The 16,468-nt window shown below is 46.0% G+C and overlaps 1 protein-coding gene across 2 annotated transcripts in view; it reads left to right on the top strand.

The window, feature by feature from the left end:
- Nucleotides 1-16,468, top strand: part of PDPK1 (3-phosphoinositide dependent protein kinase 1) — a 43,519-nt gene that overhangs the window by 20,227 nt on the left and 6,824 nt on the right. Inside the window, exons 1-5 of one of the 2 annotated variants that reach the window (XM_083587180.1) lie at nt 2,750-3,141; nt 8,788-8,896; nt 9,367-9,458; nt 9,837-9,932; nt 11,136-11,261. In XM_083587180.1, coding sequence (XP_083443306.1) covers nt 2,815-3,141; nt 8,788-8,896; nt 9,367-9,458; nt 9,837-9,932; nt 11,136-11,261 — 750 coding nt within the window. In that variant the 5' untranslated portion in view covers nt 2,750-2,814. Of the gene's footprint in view, nt 1-2,749; nt 3,142-8,787; nt 8,897-9,366; nt 9,459-9,836; nt 9,933-11,135; nt 11,262-16,468 lie in introns of those variants that run through there. The other variant, XM_083587181.1, reaches the window with a different exon arrangement.

Below are 16,468 nucleotides of genomic sequence, written 5' to 3'. Positions count from 1 at the left end.
TTTATTTCCTCATTTCTTTCTAAGTGGAAAACCTAAGAGTTGTATAACTTAAGATGCAGCAGCTTGCAGTTTCATCTCTAACACACAGCATTTGTATTGCATGTTTAAATAAAACATATCTGCGCTTCATTCACGTTCCCAAAATAGCAAAGCAAATTTAGGTTTGGATAAGTAAACATTGCATATTCCATGGTTCAAAACTTCTGAATTCCCCTATCTGCATTACATATTGCCAGTATGGAAACTGCTGAAGAAAAACGTTGATCCATCTTTAAAGCAAAATACTGGTGGATCCTCCATGTCTTCCTGTATCAATCTGGCAATGGATTGGGAGACTCTCTCTCTCTCTCTCTCTCTCTCTCTCTCTCTCTCTCTCTCCATGTCCCATGATCCACATTGGCTTGCATCATTCACTTATTTTTCAGGAGCTGGGTAGGTGGAAGGAGGACAGTCTCCAGTTCCCAGCCCCTTTTTTGTGTGAGGGCCATGTATTGTCATATTGTGGCCCAGAAGTGGCTGCTGGGTCCCGAGTGGGAAAAGAACACACAGGCCCCATTATGCTGCATTAGAGTAAGGCTTGCAGTGTCAAACATTACTCCCCCCCACAAAGGTATTTTAAAAGCTGCTTTTTAGGTTTAAGGCTAACCTTTCAAAGAAATGAGGGCCGTAATGGCCAACATCAGATCAGTGTATTCATGAGAATGCAGCCAGTGCTATATCCCCCACACAGAGGACATTTCCACCCACCCTGGCAGCAAAACACCTGTCATGTGTTCTTCTGCTAACCATGAAGCCCCGAGCCAGTCCAGGCAATGTGATCCAGATCCATTTCATTTGGGGTTTAGGCCCAACTAGGCACAAAAACTGCTTTAGTGGCCCTGTATGATGATCTCTGTCAGAAGAGAGAGGAAATGTGCCTCTTCTCCTTGACCTGTCAGCGGCTTTCAATGCTATCAGCCATGGCATCCTTCTGGAGTGGTTGTCCAAGTTAGTGGTGGTTGGCACCACTCTTCATGATCGTTTCCAGAGGGTGATGCTTGGAGAGTGCTCTTCGGCTCTGTGGAGCCTTCAGTGCGGGGTTCCTCAGGGTTTTATCCCCCATGCTACATGAAGCAGCTGAGGGATTATCTGGAGTTTTGGAGTATGCTATCAGCAATATGTGGGTGACACACAGCTCTACTCCTTTACATCTGCAGGTGAGGCAGTGGATGTGCTGGATCGGTGTCATGCCTTGGTAATGGCCTGGATGAGAACTGGAGCTTAATCCCGATAAGACTGAGGCACTGTTAGTGGGCAGTTCCCTAGACCAGATGGATGGGAGGTTGCCTGCTCTTGAAGGAGTTTAACTCCCTGTAAAGGAGCCGATGCACAGCTTGAGGGTACTTCTAGATCCATTGCTTGTCACTTGAGGCTCAAGTGGTCTTGGTTGCACAGAGTGCTTTAGAATTATAGAATTGTAGAGTTGGAAGGGACCCTGAGGGTAGTCCAAGCCCCTGCAATGCTGGAATATGTAGGTATGAGGATCAAACCCAGGTCCTTGACATTATTAGCACCATGCTCTAACCATCAGTTTAGACTGGTGGCCCAGCTGCACCCCTGTCTGGACAGGAATAGCCTAACTTTAGTTGATTATGCTCTGGTAACCTCTAGGTTAGATTACTGCAATGTGTTATACGCAGGGCTGCCTCTGAAGATGGTTCGAAAATGTCAGTGGGCACAGAATTCAGGAGTCAGGTTGTTCACCAGGACAATATGCTTTGATCATATAACACTGATCCTTTCCCAGCTACCAGTAAGTTTCTAGGCCCAATTCAAAGTGCTGGTTTTGAGCTATAAAGCCTTAAAAACTACTCAGGACCTCAAGGATATGAACTACTGATATGACCTTAGGCCCTTCGTGCGCCTTTTCTGCGGAAGCTCCCTCTTTATGTTTTGTGCCTTCATTACTGTTAAGTTGTGGGTGAACATATCAGACGACACAGTGATTCTTCAAGCAGCTCTTGTTTATTCACAGGCCAGAACAGAACTGAAGGGTTCAGCCAGCCTGCTTATATAGAGCTCCACTACAACGCAATAGTAACTACTTTCTGTAACTATCCAATCACTGAACGTCACTTTCAATCCCTTATTTGCATATGTGGACCTGAGTGAAAACTTATCTACAGTATCCCCCCCTGCTGGCCCAGGGTGAAAACTTCAGTACATAACAATTACAGATTACTAGGTGCCAGGCAAAAACATTCCTCTTCTCCCAGGCCTTTGGCTGATTGATCCAAGGTCTTTAAAATTCTGTTGGGGGGTGGGTTATTGTTTACTGCTATGTTATGTGCTTTTGTGCTATAAACTGCCCTGTAAGCCTAAAATGAAGGGCGGTACAGAAATTCAATTTAACTAAATAAATGTGGGCATAGTGTGGGTATTGACATGCCCCCCGCTTTGCCCGCAAACTCAGGCAGGGAGGCGGGAGAGCACAGCTTTTCCTGCGTGAACGGTCTCCTGGCAGACATAGAGCTCCTGCTCCCCCCCCCCCCCGCCCTCCATCGGCGCGGAAGAAGAGACCAGGCGAGGCGGAGGTTGGATGGTAAAAGCGGCCGGCAAGCAAAGAGTTAATCAGCGCCTCCGCCCCTCTTCCCGCTGGCGTACCCAGCAAGCAGAAGAAGCCCGCAGAAGGGGAGGGGCCTCTCTCCTCCCTCACTTCCGAACGGCAGGGGGCGGAGCCACGCCGCCGCCGCACATGCGCTCTCGGAGAGCCTGCTGGGACAGCTGCCCGGAGGGGACGCCTTTCGAAGGCGGACCTTCCGGCGCGCAGCCAGGATGGCGGCGGAGGGCTCCTGCGAGCTGCCGGTGGTGCCGGCGGCAGGGCTTGGCCTGTCCGGGGCTCCCTCCGCCTCCTGCCGGCGCTGCAGCAGCAGCTCCAGTTCGTCGTCGTCGTCCTTCTCCTCGCCTTCGTCGTCGTCGTCGTCGTGCGGGGGCTGCCTCGCTCCCCCGGCTCCTCCCGTCGCGGGCGGCGTGCCCGGGAAATGGGTCCGGCTGAACGTGGGCGGCACCTGCTTCCTCACCACCCGGCAGACGCTCTGCAGGGACCCCAAAAGCTTCCTTTTCCGCCTCTGCCAGGCCGACCCGGACCTCGACTCCGACAAGGTGAGGGGGTGCCGCCGCCGCCGCCGCATTCTGCAGGTGCTCCGGGGACAGGCCGGGCGAAAACCCCATAGCTTGGCCGCCCCACCGCGGGCACTAGGCTGAAGGGCCCCCGTTTTGCTGCCCCGGTTCCTCCCGGAGTGCCGGGCTCTGCGTGAGAAAGAGCCGCTCAGACCACCTGTGTCAGCGGCGCCGTCGTTACCGTGAAAGAGGCGCCCACCGTCAGGTTCCCGCTCTTTTCTGGTCGGTTCCCCGGGAGGTTGGCCGCCTTTTCTCCCGCATCTAGGCAGGCAACTTTTAAGTGTTGAGCATGTATAATTAGTATGCATTGAGCACAGTAGGACTTGCTTCCGAGGAAACATGCATAGGGTTGCACTTCGAGTTCACGAGGGATCCACACTGTCTTGAGCAGAGGGTGTGGAGCGACGGGGTTGAAGGGAGATCTCAGTGCCAGCTCAAAGCATCTTGCTGCCTGAAGTGGGGCACCAGCCGAAGCCCCCTTTCTATAAAAGGGGCCCTTCCTATGCCTGTGCAAAGCCCACCTGGGCCTCAGTGGGCATGCTGCTGGTCCCTAGGCATACGGCAAGTGAGAGACTTCAGTACTGAAGCGCTGGGCCCCACCAAAGCCCGCAAGTCTTAAAAATGTGTGAAGTTTTCAGTTTATCAGAACACTCTAGCAAGCAAGATATTAACACAAAGCAAGGTTTTATGAGGGAAAATCAAACCCAAATATAGTTGCTGTGGCTATGTGGCCAACTGGTTGGTCTTGGTTCCAGCTTGGAGATACAGGCCAAACGGGTTCATCCTAGGGGCTGCATGAACCAGGTGACCCACCTGGGAGTATGTCCTCATGATTTGAGAAAATAAAGCCTGACTTGTAACCCTAACGTTTCTAACACCCTAGACAAAAGACAGATTTCTTAGGCAGAACAGAAGTAACAAGACATGGTAGTATTATTTCACTTGTAAATCTAGGAGGGCCGTCAAAGGTTGTCTGATCCAACTTACTGTTGATGTAGAAAATCAGCTTTGGGAAAGAGACTGTATTTCTTGAGAGTCACTCTAAAAGGCTTGTTCAAAACAGCTTTGTCTCTGGGCTTCTTTTAGTAGATTGAAGGTTCTCTTGTTTTACCCAGGGGGGATCTATGATTCTCCAAATGCTGGTGGACTGTGACTTCCATCATCCATGGCTGGCAGAAGGAGCTAATGGGGGTTGGAGTCCAACAACATCTGCAGAGCACCAGATTAGCAAAGGCTACTCTAGACTCTGCATATCTGGGCTCTGGGCATCTCCAGGCCTTGACTTCTTTTCACCAGACAGGTTCCTCTTCTCTGGGGCCAGGATGCCAACTTGAATCAAATATTTGTGGGGGCGGGGCAGGTAAGCTCCAGTCCACATAATTGATCATATGATGCAGTATAACACACCATTTGAATGGCAATGCCCATCAACTTTAGCCAAATATATTTTATTGGGGAGGTCGAAGGAGACCTTCGCCCCTAGGAGTTGGCTCCTTTTCTCTGGAGTAAAGTTATTCTCTCTTTTGGTTGGACTCATAGATGAAGGCAACATGCAGAAAGTCTGCTCCCAACAGACTAACTCAGGAATAGCTAACTTGGTGCCCTCCTTATGTTGGACTGTGACATGCTTCGGCGCCAGCCAGCATGACAAATGGTCAGGGAAGGTGGGAGTTGTAGTTCAGCAACAACTGGAAGGCACCATGTTGGTTGCTCCTAGACTTGAATAAGGAATCTTCAAAGGGGTAGTGAAACTGTTGGATTTTAAGCTTTAATGCAAATGTGACGCCTCTTTTTGCATTTCATTTCCATATGATCTCACTGTTTGTATTTCTTTCTCTGCACCTATGTAGCAATGACATGCAATGTATCTGATGAGGTAGATGCTAGTCCATAAAAGCTTAGAGTCTTCATAGTGCCCCTGGCTGCTTAGTTAATTGTTAAGTGTGCCTTGGTCAGATTGCACTCCAGTCCTGAAAGACTCAGTTGGCATATAGCTTAAGCTTGCTTTTAATGACTCAAGTGAGCTGCCTCTCCTTGCCCTTTAGTTCCTGATAACGCCCCTTGGGTATTGCCTCAGAGTGCAAGTCTGAACTTGCTTAGATCATGTTGTTTATCAATGCTGGTTCTTACTTAACTTTTTAAATATTCATTGAAAAAATAGAGTAGCTACTTTCATAAACAGTGGGCATACACTAAGAAAATCAGACTGTCGAAACAGCTGTCTCCCAGTATGTCTTGCCATATTTGCTCATGAGACAATTGTAGGAGGGGGAGAGAGTCCACCTTTCAGGTTGCTCCTACTGGCATAAGTACTGCCAAGCAAAAAACAATTTCTCATGTCAGTATGATCCTAGTATGTCAGTTTCTCAGATAAGCTATTTCCACAGTCCCCCCCCCACTGTAGTCTTTTCCATTGCTTGGCTAATTCTAGCCACACTACCACAAGCATAATAGTAATCAGATCCTTATGGAGCAAATATTTATTAGGTCAGTTGAGTAAGCTCAGCAGTGCAAGATTACAGTCTACTCAGATTTGTTTTCTGATAAGAATAGAGCTGTGCTCTTGATTGTGCTCTTTAATCATGGGGTCAGCAAAATCCAGTGCTGCTGGACTGCACATTGTACACCTCTGTGCCAAACTCTGCTTTCTAACTTCATTACTGGCTTGCCACAGTTCTAAAGTGGGGGAAGGAGCTGGATAGATTCTCATGGATCCATGGTTTTTACATGAAGGTGCCTCAAATCCACTATCAAACCAATGCTTATATCTTTGTCCATGGACTGCTCCATAAAAATCACAGTTCATCATGGTGCCAAAAATTAGACCCAGGGTAAAACTCATTCAGATCCAAGAAAAGCCATTTCCAGGTTTCATGTTTTTGCTAGTGGTGCAAAGACTCACCAGAATTGTGAGTTTTGCAATACAGTTGTTGCATACTTAGAGAGATAATTTGCATCCTCAAAATCCATCCATCCACAAGTAGGCTGTATATTTATTGTAAGATACCAATCAATGCAACAGGACCTGGATCCTTCAGTGTGGATCTTCACGGCATGGACTGAGAGCACCAAAAAATTTATTGGCCTGAAGTTTGCAACAAGAATGCAAAAGACCTTGTAGCATCGTGCTACGAATATTGTATATTATGTCCTGTAAGTACCAGAACAGACACTGAATTGGTAATCCATGAATGTCCAGAGTGGGACTGGAGTTTACATTTAATCATTACATGGATCCATCAGGATCTGGCCATCAGAAATGGGCTGTGTACAGCAACAAGAAGCTAATTTTTGTGGTGAGTAACCAGAGGTGTGAACTATAATGATAAGACAAAGGTGGTCAAGGGTTCTATTTGCAAAAAAAATTAAAAAAAATAATAAAAATTGATGTATGAAGATCAGTGCTTCTTCATTCCCAGTTTTTTTGCACCACAAGCATCACGTAGTATTAGTTTTACAATTTTATAATGTTCATTGTCTTTTGATAGTGAATTTGGGGCATTTTCATGTAAAAATGTTGTCTGATGTTTCTCTGTATTCCAATGGGCATTTATAAAAATACTTATATACCACTATTTCATAGAAAAAAATCAAAGCAGTTTACAATAACGCATAAAACTATACAAACAAAACCATAAAAATTTAAAATACGACATCAGTTAATTGTCATGGTATTAGATGTGGACTGTGATTATGCAGTGGATTTTGAGTTTCTCTATTTAAAAAATGCTGAGCTTCTTTTCCTGAGAACTACCATTCTGGCCCCTGTAGAATCGAAAGATAGTGACTGTTATGTTTTCAATGCAATCAGTGGGGATAGATGCAGGTTGTGAGTAGCTGGTATATTTTTGTGAGCTGCTTTCTAAGAATCAAGAGGATCCATGCCTAGAATCTAGGTTTTTGCAGTATGGTAATGTCACAAAACACTGGATCCGTGATCTTTGTAGTTCATTCGGCCACCATATTTATGTATTGTTGGATTCCTTCTTTCAGAGTAAAAACTCCCAATGTGGTTTCCGTAGAAGCAGTAGCATACAATACATAAAAAGAGCCCATCTGGTCCAGCACCCTGGACTCACCAGGTGCTTGAATGAATAGGCCACAAACAATACCTGAATGCAGCAGCAGCAGCAGCTCTCTCCCTTTTGGGTTTCCCTCCAACTGAGCTTCAGAGACATAGCACCTCTGACAGTGGAGGTGGAGCATAGCCATTGTGGCTAGCAGCCATTGGTAGCTGGATCTTCCATGAATTTGTCCAATCCTTTTTAAAAGCCGTTCAAGTTGGTGGTCATCACTACTTCTTGCAGGAGTAAATTCTGTAGTTTAACTGTGTGCTGTGTGAAGAGGTCCTTCCTTTTTTCTTTTTAAAAAATCTTAGTGGAAATTCAGTTCTTGTGATTTCCTTTATTTTAGTTTTGGTTTTGCATTTTCACTTTTATTCATTATTATTGTCACAACATCCATATTTCTATATCAAGGAAAAATGAATGAAAAGTCCTTCGTTTTGTCTGTCCTAAATCTTCAAAAGTTCAGCCTGTTGTGTGGCCCTGAGTCTTGAGGGAGGGAGAGGTTCCTGTACACCATGCATAATTTTATACACCTCTGCCATGTCCCCCCCCCCAACTCATTTTTTTCGTCTAAATATTATAAATTGCAAATATTAAAGCCAGTGCCATAAAAACAAATAATATCAGGGCAAATTTAATAATTGGAACCACCCCTATGAGGAAGCACGATAACAAAATTGCCGTTCAGGAAAATGCTGTGAGCCTTGATTGGATGGTGAATTTTTGTGTTCAGCTCATAAAAATAATGTGAATTCAGAGGGCTCTGGCAACCTTCTGCAAAATCATATTTCTGTACAGGTGTGTAACAAAATACCTTTTAAGCCCCTTTGATGTTTTATTAAACAGCCCCTCTTCTTGACAGGAGGAGGAGATTTTTGCTGATTTCCTGTTCGGTTCCTTTTGCCTTCCAAAAATCTTCTCCAGATGGTTGAGGGACCCACCAGAACCTTTGGGTAGGGGAGATTGCTGGGGTCTGCAGGGAGAATTGGAGAAAGGCATCTTCCTGCAATGGATACCTCAACTCAGTCAGAGCACATTTTATGAACTGTAGGGACCATTCATTACATTTCTAAGCCTGGATCTAACCCAGATATTTGAGGGCTTTATTGCTTTGGTTGCAGTTTTAGGTTTATTATTTAGTATAAAGACCATAACTACTGGTTGAATGAAATGGATTGTTCTCATTTGGATAAATGTTACTAAGCTTTTCTTACCCCACATTAATATAGATTGTCATTTGAGCCAAATTATTAATTTTCACAATCCCTTGCGGTATTTGATTAGAGATTAGAAACTAGCTGAGTAGTAGCTCTGTTTCACAATTAAGACCTCCAAATTGAAGCTCTGATTATTCATTAATGCAGAGCACTGAATCCATGGTGGAAGCTTCTGATTTATGACATGGATGAGGGCATGTCATGGTTGGAATGTCAGGATCTCTGTGGGGTCTCACACTAATTTAATCTGGTATTTTAATTTAGTTGGCTGATCTGGGAATAGGATGGCTTAAGTGTGATAAGACAATTTCTATATAAATAAGTAACATACATATTTTAATTAGGATGAAACAGGTGCCTACTTAATAGACAGAGATCCAACCTACTTTGGACCGGTGTTGAATTATCTCCGACACGGGAAACTGGTTATCAATAAAGACCTCGCAGAGGAAGGTATGTTTTGCTGTTTAGGAAAACTGCTTTAACGTTTGATCACAGCTGTGAAAAATCACTTTGGGTGTACAGTAATTGGTTTCACTTACGCAAAGCATGGCAGCCTGTTTGGGCTGGGCTAGTTTGTAGCATTGCTCTACAACTTGCAGTGGCCTTCAGATCTTGAGACCTGAATGATCCTTTAGAAACCAGGATCTGGCACCTGAAGTGCTGTGAAGTCACTGTTTTGGGGAGGTTGTTGGCTGGTGCATGACCTACCTGGAACACTCTCCTTGCTCCTGGGCTTTCTCTTTCTGCTTTGGTCTTGGAGCAGAGGCCTTGCCTCATCCTGACCAGGGCAACGCTTCAGAGGGACAGTCTGCCGCTTGGCCATGCAATGCCTCTCAGAGCCTGTTGGTGACACAGACTTTCTCACAAGCAGCTGGAGTTTTATGAGGCCCTCTTTTGACTTTGTGTTCCCCTCCAATCAGGTGTGCTTGAAGAAGCTGAATTCTACAACATCACATCCTTAATCAAACTTGTAAAGGACAAAATAAGGGAACGAGACAGCAAAATCTCACAGGTAGGACCTGCTAGTTTTTAAAAAAAATTATTTGTTTTTGAGGTATCCTTGGCTTGACTTCATTTCAGAATGTGTGGCTGTGTTTGGTGCCCAAACTGAGGGAATTATGAGAAGTGGCTTCTGGTGGTATCAGATGCCCTTTTTTCCTTTCGTGAGTGAAATGTTTGTGCTTGTGGCAATGCCAAAGGGGAGGAGGGCAGCAGAGAGATCTTGCTGCTGGCTGGGCAGGCCTCAGAGGCTGAGGCAAGGGGCTTTTTTGCACTCTGGAGCTCAGTGGTAACGGAGAAGGGACTCGTTTGGAAGACATGATGGTTGGAACCAGTGGCCATTCTTGGCCTGCTTCATCTTTCAGCTGTCTCTCTGTGTTTTTCACCAAAGGTGCCAGTCAAGCACGTTTACAGGGTGCTGCAGTGCCAGGAAGAGGAGTTGACTCAGATGGTCTCCACCATGTCTGATGGCTGGAAATTTGAGCAGGTAAGAGAACGGGAAGCAAACTGTTCAATCTTTCAAGGACCATACAAACAAACAAAAAAGCAGGCGAGAGAGAGGAGTGTGAGGGTTGGAATAATTGTGGGTGTTGTGGGCCTGGGTCCTGGAATGGTCAGGAAACTCAGACAAATAATAACATTATTAGCTTGTAGTTTTACAGCAGTTTGCCTGATTACTCAAAGTGTGTCACATATTAACTTTAGTTTCTTAAAGTAACTCTGTAATGAAGGACAATATCATTATTTCCCTACTGAGAATAAGCCTTTGGATGTGCCACTGAGCTTGTGCCTTAGGAGATGCTTGATATGTAGCTTATACTCTCAGCCTGAGTTGCACCTTCTTGGCATTTCCATGGGAAATCATACAGCAGGCACCAAGCACTTCATTCCTCCAGCACTGTGCCAGGTGGCCGTTTCAAGGCAGAGAGCTCCTGGAAGCACAGTCCTCTGGGATTAACTCTGGTGGTGATATGACCACTGTTAGCTTTTTTGTGTGTGTGCTGCTCTGGTTGGAAAATTAGAAATTCTCATAACTAGGCTCTAAACTGTAGCCATGTAGTGATGTTTGTCCACCAAGATGCCATGTCAGGGCCGGTGCTTGAGATCCTGCCATCAGTATTGCAGTACTGATCAGATCACTGGTATTTGTTTGTACAAGCAGCGCAGCTCTCTGTGGCGGAAGATTCTCAGTTAATGGAGATTTGGAGAGCAGGAGGAATCAAGCAAAATCTTTTTGGCTCAGAACTGTCCCTCAACAGGCACTAGCTCTCCAAGAGCAAAGAAGAGTGTAGATTCCCCACAACTCTGTCTCTGGGCCTGTATTTTGTACGTCTATTGTGGATGGCTCTAGGCCTGCAGTCTTCCTTCTGTGCAACATTCTAGGAGTTTCACAGCTGTGTGTTTACACAGTCAGTGCTCTGTGTGGTCAGAATTGCTTACACTCCATGTGAAACACTGAAGCCTCCTATCTGCACAATGCCACACTCTTCTGCCTGAGCATGAATTATAGGAAGGGACAGGGGCCACTCTTAATGTTAGATGCCCCTTGTGGGAACAGGAAGGAGAGAGCTCCACCTTCATTTAATAGCCCAGAATGTTGACTGTCAGAGCTTTGGTTGTAATCCCTTATTAAGTTCTGTCTGAAGCACAAGAACAGTCACCCTCAGTTGTCTCTCTTTCCCACCTCCAGCTAGTCAGCATTGGATCTTCCTATAACTATGGGAATGAAGACCAGGCCGAATTCCTTTGTGTTGTTTCCAAGGAGCTGCACAACACCCCTTATGGCACGGCCAGTGAGCCCAGCGAAAAGGCAAAGGTGAGTCATCTTCAGGGTGGAGCAAGGCCCAGCTGCTGCCTTCCTCTGCCATCAAAGGTTGTTTGTCAGTTGCTACTAAGAAAGCAGCTTGCTTGGGTATCCTCTGCCCACCCTTTCTTAGGTGTCCAAGCACAAGACACACACGAGCACACTGAGCAGTTGTGGAAAAAGGAAGCTCCAACATCACACCTCTTCTGCAGGAGTGACAGTAAACCAGCCTTGGGTGTGATAGAGCACTGCGGTGCCTTCATAAGCCATTTTAGGCTTCTGTCCATTTCATTGCTGGTGCTGTTAAACTCAACTGTATGAAGACACCCTGCAAAAGGAATCTCTAATGGTTATGGATGTCTAATCCCCAAACACCCAATTCCCAAAGAGCAGCTAAACCTTTCTCTGGAAAATTACAGGTGCTATTCTAGGTGTGCCTGCATGTGGGTGCAACCCAAAAAACACAGACACACTCACCAACACGGAAACCTTCATTTGTTGCAACCAAAATATAAAGGCATATAAATCACATTTCAGTGTCAAGGCTAATTTATGTATGCCAACACAGGCATGCCTTGTTGGCCTGAAAATAAGCCACACTTTCCCCCCAAATTCCAACTGTGAAAAGTGTTGCTTATATTCACATCCTTACAGTATGCAGCCAGGAGTGCGGGACAAACAGCGGCAGGAATGCGGCAAAGTAGTGCCTGCCCTGCACGTAGTTCCCCGTCCTCTCCTCCAAAACCAGGAAGGGAAAGAATGAGGAAGGGGAAAGGCCGCTGGCAATGCAGCACAGCTCCCCCCCTGCCCAGTATGCAACCAGAAGCAGCAAGGATGGGAGCGGCTTATATTCAAGTATATTTTCTTTTTCTCCCTCCCATTTTAAAGGTGCAGCTTATATTTGGGTGTAGCTTATATTCGGGCCAATACAGTCTATAGACTTGCATGTGCTTTTGATTATGATTCTAACACACCCATAACTCTAAGTTGGAGAATTTAAGATGCCCTGTGTTGGGAGAAGCAAATGTAGGGGTATCCCATGACTTCAGGGTTCTCTTTCTCTCCAGTTTCCAACTTGAGGTACCCAAAGTTTCATGGCCTTAAATCCAGCAAAAGCTTTCCTTGTGAGTGCAAGGTGAAAGAGGCAAAGTGGAGCTCTGAGGAATTCCCCCCACCTACACAATTCAAAGACTTTCTACTGAAATACACTTTTAGTGAAACGATCAATAATGTCAATGATATTCTTACTTTCGGGAAAGTGGTGAGAGTCCGGTGTGTGGCTAATATCTCCTGTCCTGGGGCCGACGTGGAACCCAATTCTGGCTGTCTTAGCCCCCACTGAGTTAAACAGTCCCTTGATCTACTCCTAGCTTTTCCATAAATCATAGCGAGAAATTTCCCTCTGGCCTGAGAAAGCACTCTGCCGACAGGACTATAATTAGAGGCCCTGCCCTTGGTTGCCAATGTTATTGTCTGACTCCTCTGTTGCGGTTAAAATCAGGATGCCTTCATTCATGTCATGTGGCATTCAGTAGAGACAAAAGGGTCAGAATTCCCGGGGATGGGGGAGAGAAAGGCAAAGGGGCATATGTCCCAAGATGCGCCAGGCTACAGTCGATTGAGATGAACCAAGGTTCTGGTGTCATGTATAATTGTTAATTAACACAGTTGTGCCATGGGCATAAGTTAATGCCAGCCCTCTGCACATTTTTCATTGAGTTTTCAACATAAAATACAATGAAAGCCAAACTAATCAAAAGAAGATAAATAGGCACACAAAAGAAGACAATAAAGAAGTAGAAAGAGATGAGGAGGAGAAGAAAAATAACAAGGTTCTCTATCATAATTATATCTTAAGCTTTATTCCACATACAGATGGGTGAAACCTCACAGCTCTTACCTGGGAGCTTCCCCCTCTTCTCCCAGCCTCCCTCCCTGGGAGATCCTCTCTGCACTGGGCCCTTCATCTTCCATCCATCTGCACCTTTTTAAATGAAGCTGCTGCTGCTGTTGTCCAAGAAGCTGGCAAACAGTGTGCCAGGCAGCTTGGAAGCAAATGTGCGATTTCTGTCTCACTGTCCTATTTCACTCTCAACCTTATGCTTTCCCTTGGCCTTTGGCTTTGTAAACAGACAGCCAGATTGTAGAGTGATTGTTTCTGAAGGTGCAAATGATGTGCCAGATGCTATAGTGACGTTCAGAAAGATCTAAGCTTCAAGATCCTTGCATGAAGTCCTGAATTAATGAAGAGGGCACAGATAGAAGGCAAGGTTTTTTGTATCCATCTGGCACTCTTGCATTGTGTGGCATTTGCATGCTAGAGAGAAGTGGCCATACTGGGATTTGTGCCTGTTGAGAAGGAGGAAGATGATGTTGGAGTTGGATGAATTAGTAAAGGTGCAGGGCAGAGCCCGCAGACACGAGGAAGCCCAGCTTCTTGCATCTTCACTAATGGCCAGTCATAGTTCAACAAGACCTCTGGCACATGAGGTGGAATCCAGGTGTCCTTGCAGGCATGAGTGCTCTCCAGCTCACACCCTGCAGAGCAGCTGCTAACCAGCTAAGAAACTGTTTGGATGTTTATCAGGAAAGGTTGTATGGGGGTGGGGTGATGGTGGCTGGGACACAGGGCAAAGGGACAGGCATCTCTCTCTGTGGAGTTCTTTTGAAGAGAGAGGTGCCTCTTATGCACATCCTTAAGAGTTTGCTTTTAAATATATCAACAAAAAAACAACTCGGGCTCCCATGCCCAATCTTGATTAACCAAAAAAAGTTGGTTGGGGGAAGTTAGACAAAAGGAAGAGGGAATATGGAATTACAGCATCTGAGCCAGACACCCTGAAAGTTACTAAACTGCTTTCACATGAAAGCACATAAATTAGAAATACTGTTTTGGGTCTGTGGACGAAATTTCAATTTCCAGTGTTTCCAGGCTAGTAATGTTTAGCCACCAAAAGGTGGGATTTGACCATAAACTATTTGCCTCTTCTGGATGTGAAACCTATGGGATGGTAACCAGTGACTTACTCTAGTGCAAGGTGAGGCACTCTGTTTTCAACACACCCACCTATTGCAGCCCTGTGCGCCATGTCCCTTGCTGTGCCAGAGGGTCCTTGACACTGGATATGGGTGTTTTGCTGCTGCTTGGCAGCTTGACAGCTGTTTTCAGTGGTGGTTTGCCCTCTTCACAACTGTGGTGGCTTTTTCCTTGCGTTGTAGCTGCTCTTCCAGCGATTGATTGATTGATTGATTGATTGGCTGGCTGGCTGGCTGCACTGTTGGATTGCTTCTGTGATAAACCCGCAGAAGACTCTTCTGGGTCACCCTTCACAATTCAGGGGCTGGTTTGGACAGAAGACTCTTGCTAAGACAAATCCAGGCCAGACTTTCCTGGATCTTCTTGTGTAGGGCAGCTGTTGAAGTGAATGGGCCAGTTGTCCAAAGATCACCAAGCAGAAGCCATGAATCCTCTCTCAGGCAGCCTGGGGACGTTTATACTTTACTCACCTTGCACTCTTTTCTTTTCCTTTCCTTCCTGCTCTTTGCACTTGCTTCATGAAACTCAGAGTGAAGACGAAGAGACGGATTACGATATGAATGACTCAGATTAAGTGTGAATGCCATGGTGAGCACTAGGACTTCACCCACCTGCCTGTCCTCCCTCCAGCCTCTCCCACTGGTGCATCTTGTTTTGTGTTTGTAGTTGCTGCCTTGACCCCATTGCCGGGTAGCCGTAGGCCCCTAGACTGCCTAGTGGTCCACTTGTGTGTTGGCTCCTTTACTTCCTGCTGCTGTTGGTCCTCTTCAGAGGAAATGTGTTTTTGTGGCTCTTCTCACAGGGAGGAAAGCAAGACTCCACCAGGGAACCCATCTGCTTTGCACTTTAGAAAACCAGGGGAAGGTAGGGGCCGAAAGGTCTGAGCCAGGTTGCAGTCGCCTTCCTATGATGGCCACAGACTTTGGGTTGCTTGCTCTTTTCTTTTTTTAACTAGTACGCCTTCAGGAATTCCGGATTGCATGTCATGAAACATTGTCTTCAATCAGATGTCTACAATTGCTTTCTCTTTAAGTTTGGGTGCAGACTTCACATCTGCTATGAGAGCAGGGGAAACAAATTGGAAAGAACTCTGTGTTTGTGGAGAAAGTGGATAGAGTTTCTTTCTCCCTCATAATACTAGAATTCAGAGGGGTCATCAAGGAAGCTGCATGCTGGAAGATTCGGGATAGAGAAAAGCAAGTGCTTCCTAACACAGTGCACACTCCTGCAAGATGATGGCTTTGAAAGAGGATTAGACAGATTTATGGAGGAGGAGGAGACTGTAGATAGCTATGAGGCCCATATCCAGTATTGGAGGCTGTTGTTGGGGAGCGTAAGTGGGCAGATGGTGCACCTGTTGCACCGATATTCTGCTTGTGAGCTTCACAGTGGTTGATCACTGTAATAACAGGATAGTAGACTAGATCCAGTAGGTTCATTCCAAGAGGAGTCTCCTGCTTAAAAATAATCTTGGTTCTTTGCTTTCTGGAGGGAACAGCCTCATGTTTGCAGACCAGCCTCAAGACTGGCCTAAAGATTCAAAAGGAGCAGAAGGATTGTCACCACAGCTGCCAGAGCTGTAGCAGAAAGTTGGTCTGGTTCTTTTGCTGAGTGAGCAAAAGTGTGTACACCTTCCCTGTTTTGCCATGATGAAAGGAGAAAGAGGTGGGGAGAAGGATGCCAGGAGGCTGAGTCAGGAGGTGTGAACTTTTCCAGTGGCGGCTCTACCAGAAAGCAGCACTGGGATGGGCTGGAAATTCCCTGTGCTTCACACACCCGTAGTGTGCCCCTCCTCCAAGTATATAAAGCCCTGCATTACTGTGTGAGGGACTGGCCTTAAGCTACCTAGTGGATTCCACAATCAAGGTCCTGAGTTGTTTTTAATGGAGCTGATGTGTTGTTGACTCTTATTTCCCCAGCGACAATCTAGTAAAAGCAAGGCATGTTGTGTTTTTCCCTGCTTGCCCTGAGTGGGGATTTGTCCCTGTTCAAGGCCAACGCTATCCATTTTCATCAGTGCTGATGCAAAGAGGAGAAACAGGTGAGGATTTTGCAGAGAAGGTCCCTGGGAATTCTTTGGAGGAGAAAAGGCCTAGTGGAAACTGCAGGTGTTGCTGGCCAAATGATGCAGTGCTGAAACATCAACATACACTGTGTTGGCTACGAGGGGTATTTTGCCCTG

The sequence above is a fragment of the Podarcis filfolensis genome (assembly GCF_964270895.1).
Source record: "Podarcis filfolensis genome assembly, chromosome: 14".
In the NCBI taxonomy this organism is placed as follows: Eukaryota; Metazoa; Chordata; class Lepidosauria; order Squamata; family Lacertidae; genus Podarcis; species Podarcis filfolensis.
The sequence above is the reverse complement of the archived record's forward strand: the minus strand, read 5'-3'. Positions and strand labels throughout refer to the sequence as shown.